This window comes from Antrostomus carolinensis, unplaced genomic scaffold (genome assembly GCF_000700745.2).
Source record: "Antrostomus carolinensis isolate BGI_N321 unplaced genomic scaffold, ASM70074v2 scaffold11951, whole genome shotgun sequence".
NCBI classification, from domain to species: domain Eukaryota; kingdom Metazoa; phylum Chordata; class Aves; order Caprimulgiformes; family Caprimulgidae; genus Antrostomus; species Antrostomus carolinensis.
This window is the reverse complement of record NW_010294855.1, coordinates 3,203-9,852: the sequence shown is the minus strand read 5'-3', so window position 1 is coordinate 9,852 and position 6,650 is coordinate 3,203. Positions and strand designations below refer to the sequence as shown.

General features: G+C 51.7%; 1 protein-coding gene across 2 annotated transcripts in view; it reads left to right on the top strand.

Annotated features, from left to right (window-relative positions):
* Positions 1–2,825, top strand: part of STMN3 (stathmin 3) — a 10,778-nt gene extending 7,953 nt beyond the window's left edge. The window contains exons 2-5 of one of the 2 annotated variants that reach the window (XM_010177776.1): positions 284–379; positions 739–914; positions 1,736–1,927; positions 2,441–2,825. In XM_010177776.1, the coding sequence (XP_010176078.1) occupies positions 284–379; positions 739–914; positions 1,736–1,927; positions 2,441–2,500 (524 nt within the window). In that variant the 3' untranslated portion in view covers positions 2,501–2,825. Of the gene's footprint in view, positions 1–283; positions 384–706; positions 915–1,735; positions 1,928–2,440 lie in introns of those variants that run through there. The other variant, XM_010177775.2, reaches the window with a different exon arrangement.
* The last annotated feature ends 3,825 nt before the right edge of the window (positions 2,826–6,650 follow it).

Sequence of the window (6,650 nt, the reverse complement as noted above, 5' to 3'; positions counted from 1 at the left end):
GGCTGCAGTGTTTCACCACCTTTGGAGGGGAAATCCTGCACAGAAACTTAGACCTCTAGATGTAAATTCCTACTGTGTGTCTTCCTACAACATTTGCCACCCTGATAGCCAATTTAGTCTGCTCTAATGCTTCTTGGGGACCTTTTGGCAAGCTATGGCAGCCTGGAAAAGCCTCCGTAGAGTCTGGTAGCTACACATGGGTTTCTTTGTGTCTACCTGCTTCATTTCTCCATGAACAAGAGCTCTCTGAACTCTCTTCTCATTGCTATTTCTTCTTTTTCAGCCTACAAGGAGAAAATGAAGGAGCTGTCTCTGCTCTCCCTCATCTGCTCCTGTTTCCACACCCAGCCCCATCCCAATACCATCTACCAGTATGGAGGTAGGTGACCTGCTCCCACGCTGGGCTGTCCCATCCCGGAGCAGCAATCCATGTCTCAGCCCAGGATCTCTCTCTGTCATCTCCTTTCACAGTTTATTTTATTACCATAACCCACATTTTGGCCTTTCTGTAATTACGCTGTGAATTGACATTAATTGCGTTGATTTGGGGAGGGGGGTGGGGCTAATCAGTAATAGGGGAATTTTGGAAATGGGGAATTTTTGGAGAACAAAATCACCCAGGTCAGGACATGGGAACACTCTGATTCCTATATGAACAACTCAGTGCCCTCAGGGGAATGTTCTCTTGAGCGTCACAGGTCCACAGAGCCTCTGCTTTGTATTTTTCCCCCCTCAAAGATATGGAGGTGAAGCAGCTGGATAAGAGGGCATCAGGCCAGAGCTTCGAAGTGATCCTGAAGTCCCCTTCAGATTTATCTCCGGAGAGCCCAATCCTTTCCTCCCCCCCCAAGAAGAAGGACCTGTCCCTGGAGGAGCTGCAGAGGAGGCTGGAGGCTGCAGAAGAGAGGAGGAAGGTAATGAGATGTCCTGCAGAAGCAGTGACTTTTCTATGATGGGTTCTGCTCACACCAAACCCTAAAACTGGCTTAGCAGGAGCAATCTGAAATGGCTGGAAATAGTGTTCTTGCTCCTCTTATTATATTCCACTCTAAATTGTCAGGTGAGATGTGGGAGTCACAGAATGAGGTTCTGCAGCCTAGTTTAGGTAGGGAATTGGCCTTGATGGTCATCATCACCCTCTTGTTCTTAAAACCACAGAGTATGGGGTCCTCTTGTGTGACCAGACTGTGTCACAGCTCACCAGCTGATGCTGCAGGAGATGTAGCAGTTGGTCACACCCCACCCTTAACCCCCAAAACCAAACACAGCCTTGTGTTCCCAACAGCTGGCGGTGCCACAGTTCATTCCAAGGGCTGGGTAAAATGTGAAGCTTCTGGTGAAGCTCATGGGAAAGGAGAAAACCGGTAGAGTAAAATAAAGTAGAAATGTTGTGAATGTTGGTGGGTAAGGGGAGAGGAAGCTGAAATAAGGAAAAAAATGAGGTGACACTCAGAGAGGGGACTCTGTGCCCACACGTGTGTCACCTTGGTTTTGCTGAGCTGGTGTGCGCAGCGTTGTGTCACCTGCCCTCCTGGAGCACCAGACCCAGCAGCTGTTGCCCCATAGCAGGAAAAACGGTGTCAAAGCATCTTCCAAGCAAGAGCATTATGGGATGGAGAGGGGTGGCAGAGTGGTTTTGAGCGGAGGAGATGGTCAGAAAGCCTCTCTGGGGAGCTGAAGGCTAAGAGAGCCTCTTTGGTTGGCTCACATCTCTCCCAACACCTTGCCTTGGCAGACCCAGGAGGCTCAGGTGCTGAAGCAGCTGGCAGAGAAGCGGGAACACGAGCGGGAGGTGCTGCACAAGGCACTGGAGGAGAACAACAACTTCAGCCGCCTGGCTGAGGAGAAGCTCAACTACAAGATGGAGCTGAGCAGGGAGATCCGTGAAGCACATCTCGCTGCCTTGAGGGAGCGGCTCCGCGAGAAGGTGAGTGTGATGCCCCGGGAGGGGGCTGGGTGCTGATCCCCATGGGGGGTTTGGGGGTCTGGTCCTTGCAGGGTCATCCCAAGAGTGATGAGCACAGGAGAGTGGGTGTTTTGTTGCTGGAGGAGAGCGGGCTGTGGAGCAGCTCCACTCTGGAGCAGTGCGAGGAGGGAGGATGTGTCCTTCAAGGTCAGTAGTGAAAATATCATCTGGCTGGTGTTGGTAAGTGCACAGGGTCAGGCCCACTCCATGTCCAGGGGCTGTGTGGCTGATGGGCTTTGCAGACAAACGGAGCCATGGACACGTTCACTGGAGGTTTCCATCACCTCCAGCATCTCGCAGATGAGACACTTTGATCCTGGCCGGTGTCACCCACTGTCCTTGGGGTGTGTCGATGGGAAACTGGTTCTTTGGGGTTTTTTTGTCTGGTGCAAATCCCGTGTGAGGCAGAGGAGGAAAGCAGAGACTGCAGGAGCAGGAAGTGTTAGCGTGGTGTCGTCTCTCCCGTCTCCGCAGGAACTGCACGCAGCCGAAGTTCGCAGGAACAAGGAACAGCGGGAGGAGATCTCTGGATAAAGGGCTTTTCTACACATCTAGCACCTGATTCCTGTTAACAAACCACCCAATCGACCAACCAACACATTTTATTTTGTTTGTCTAGATGCCACATTGGGTTCTTCATCCCCTCGCCCCCCTCCCCTGGTGTTCGTCCCCCAGCTACACGCTTCTCTATCTCTGCATCCTTAATCGTCAGTACTTGTGGGGATTCACAGATCATAGGGACCTCTAAGAGAATAGCAACTAGTTCACATGAAATAATAGAGAATCGATCAGTCAATCAAACAGCTTCTTTGGAGGGTTTTTTTTTTCCTTTTTTTAAAATAATATTTCTTAAACTGATTTAAAAAAAAAAAAAAACCATTAAGATATTAATAAATTCAACCAGCAGCGTGACAGCGATACGGATTTCTTATCCGGGGCTTTTACTCCTCTTGGTGTTTGCTCTGAGCCCAACAGCAGCTGCAGAACAATGGGAAGTGAGGGATAATTTCTGTGTGTGAAGTGGAGCAGGGAACAGCCCCGTGTTTGCCAGTGGCAGGAGAGAGGGATGGGATGGCTGAGGAGTGGTGGTGTGCAGACCCCCATCTCGGGGCTGTGTCTGGAGCCAGCCCGGCCAGGCAGTGACCCCAAGTCCTCATCTTTGGATAATTTTTTGATAGCCCATGGAAGCAGAGGAGGGTTTCCACGCAGAGCTTGGCGCCCGGTGCCGTGTCATGGCAAGTCCCCCTCCTGGCAGGCTCTGCCTGGTTGGCCATGGGCTGGAGCAGCCCAAAGACTGAGCCACCCTCTCCCCAGCAGAGCGGGGACCAAGAGGTCCTGGCCAAGCAGCCTGGGACAGCTGTGGATGGTGATGGCATCCCCAGCTCTGCTGGAGCCCTGAGAGAGGACGCTTGGTCTTCAGGCTCTCCAGCTCTCCTTGGAGCACAAGGTTTCACTTCAGTAAGAAAATAAATCCAGTAGAGACAGCTCATCATTGTGAAAAAACCTTTTAGTGAACATCATCCTTTTAGTGAACATTCCTGGGTGCTGTTTACACCAGGACACCGCTCCCCTCTGCCTCTCAGCAATCCCTCCATCCTGGCTGCCCTCTCAGACCCCAGAATAAACCAAAGGGGCATCCAAGGCACCGAGATGTTGAGTTATTAGTGACGAGTGTCCCCTGCACGCTGTGCCTCCAGAGAGCCAGTCCACGGGTGGGATGAGGAACTTCTGCAGTGGCTTTGCAGGATCCTTGGGGAATAATTTAGGTGCACGGAGGGTGAATGGGTGCTGGCAGGCAGTGCTGAGGAGGCAGAGCAGATAAAGGGTTTGCACAGAGAGTAACAGTCCCCATCCCTCTCCTCCCAATGAAAAAGAAATCATCGCTGGGTCTGGTCAGAACCTGAAGTTTTCTGCCTACCTTGTGCTTTAATTAGATAAAGAATTGATGACTGCCTGGGCTGAGCACCACGTGGTTGCAGAAACCCCATGGAAAACCAAAAAAGCAGCAGCTGCTGGAGATCAGATCCTGGGGTTCTTTGCTAAACTCCCCCAAAATCCCAGCTGGAATCATGAGGGATCCCTCAATGGCCACGGTTTGATGTCAGGGGACACTCTGCTCCTAAAAGGAAGGACCACCTCACTCCCAAGCCCTCTGCCTGGGGGAAGGACAGGACTGTTAGAAAGTCCCAGCGCTGCCCAGGGCATAAAAATAAGATTTAGGGCAAAGAGGAAGGAGAACCTGAGGGTTGAATTTCTTAACAGTAGCTAATGATCAGTTTGTAGTAGCAGCTGTCTTAGATAAGCATCTGTGTAGAGCGCAGCATCACCCCGGCATCGCCTCGTTCATCTAGTGATGAGAAATTTTAAAAAGTTTAAAAAAAAAATTAATAATTTAAAAGTAATTTAAATGAAACGTTTGTGTGTAAGAAATGGTTGAAACTGTCAAATGTCTGTGTCCCACGTTGGTGGGATCTGAGAAGGTATCTGCGAGATATTAACCCTGTCCTACTCTCTGTGGTGCTGAGTGTTTGCTTGGTGTGTAATTCTGACCTGGAGCTTGTTGTAAATACCGTTTTTAGTACTATGATTATTATGATTATGATGATTATTATCAGAAATGTTGTACTTATGAGCAGGAGTTTAAAACAAGAGAAATGACCATTTTCACTCCCTCCTTGGGGCTTGGAAGGAGCCTGAGGCTGGGTTGCGGGAAGGCAGGGTGCCGATGGGGTGGGATGCTGGACCAGAGAGTGGCTGGAAAATCAGGGAGTGGGGAGCTGGAGGCAGCCGAGTCCTGCGGGCAGGGCGGTGAGAGCGGGACGGGCTGATCCTCGCGCTGGGAGAAGGAAGGGCTGAGAGGTGGAATAGAGGTGACGATGCTTCGATTCCAGTACAGATAATCTAGTGTTTAAGACAAAGCTCCTGTGTGAGGGGTCTGGGCTGTTCCCCGAGGAGCCGTGAGGTTCGGCGTGTGCTGAAGGAGAAGGGGTCAGTGGCAGGTTGTGCTGGTTAGAGCTGTCCTTCCCAAACAGCTACTGAGTCTCTGGACTTGGATCTTCCTGGATCTTCTTCCAGGAAGATCCAAGTCCAGTCTCTGGATGCATCCTGCATCCTGGATCCAAGCCTGGATCTTCCATCCCTGTCCTTTGTGCTGCCCCGTCCCCAGAGCACAGCCTGGATCTCCAGTGGGATGTACTCTTGCAATAGCTTTATCTGGCAAAAAATCCCACGGGAAACACGCAGGAGAGCAGCCCGGCACACGGTGCTCACGCAGGTGTGAGCAGTGGGAAACTCCTATTTCTCACCTCCGTGGGGTCGGTGCTGTGAGGGACAGTGGATGCAGCTGGAAAATGTGTTCCTGCAGGACAAGCTCCTGCGTGGGAGGAGCAGGGATGTGCAGGGAGAGTTTTGCATCAGTAACCCCAGGGGACGGGCTCTGTCACTGCTGCCAAGACGTGTCCTGCCAAGGAAACAACCTCATCCCTGGGGCCAGAGGTTGAGGTGCAGCAGAGCGGTGTTTGCCCAGTGCAGATGAATGTCATAGGATGTTGGGAAGCTTGACATTTGTCCAGTGCCACTGGACACTATCAGGGAAATGTGTGATTGCTTTGGCTGCGTGCCCCAACTCCCGTGGTCTCGACTGGACGAGGGGTGTCCACCCACCCCCTGAGCCACCCCAAACCCATGGGGACGGTGCTGCCAGTGCCAGCGGTGCCATGCCCAACCAGGATCCGGGATCACGGTTATTTCATGCCTTTCTGTCTCCCAGGGTTGCTAGTGGCTGTGTGCAGCAGCATACTTCATGCCTCAATTGAGACTAATTACGGACCCTCATTAACATCCTGACCATCCCAGGCTCCCTCATTCCCAGCCCCTTCCCATGTACCGCAGTCGCGGACACGGCATGCAACCCCCCAATTCCCAGGGCCACCTTCCTTATGGCAGGGCCTGAGGTTCTCCATTGATTCCCGGAGGTGTTTCTGAATTAAGCTTTGTAACGACAGTCAGTGGCCACATTTTGAGCGGCCACATTTTTTTGCAGCAGTGTATGAACACAAAACTTTGTGCCTGGTAGGGAGAGCATCCTCGGGGCGGCCGGCAGCATCCCTGCCCGGACCACCAACGTTCCCCGTTGTGTGAGGGAGGAAAGATGAGATGATGACAATTTATTATATGCATGCACACACCTTTCCAAGAGCTCTCCTGGAGAAGGGCCTCTGATTTGAGCAAGACAGAGAAGCTGAAGCTAAATGAGGTCCCAGCTGGTACTGACAGCCAGGCGAAGAGCGAAGCTGCACCAGAGCTGGGACAACTGGCCTCGTATCCCACGTTAAAGCTCTGTGCTCACCTTGTCCCTTACAGCAAAGCGCTCAGTTCCATCTGGAAATCGGTGCTTTCAAGGATGCTGGCCCCTCAGACTGCTTCTAGACCGAGCCTATGCCTTGTCTTGTTACTTCTGAGTCATTAAAAAATCTTGCTCTATCCCAGACGCGGGGTTATTTTTGAGTTGACCTTCCAGGGACAGCAGCATTTCACGATTGCATGCATCCTACCTTGGGGGTAGGTCGGTATTGCTGCTCCTTTTAAACTATAAACTTCAGCTTGCTTGCTTTTGCTTAGCCCGGTGTGACTCTCTAGCCCTGGCTTTGCAAAGCCTGTCTCATGGGGTTCGTTTAATCCCGTC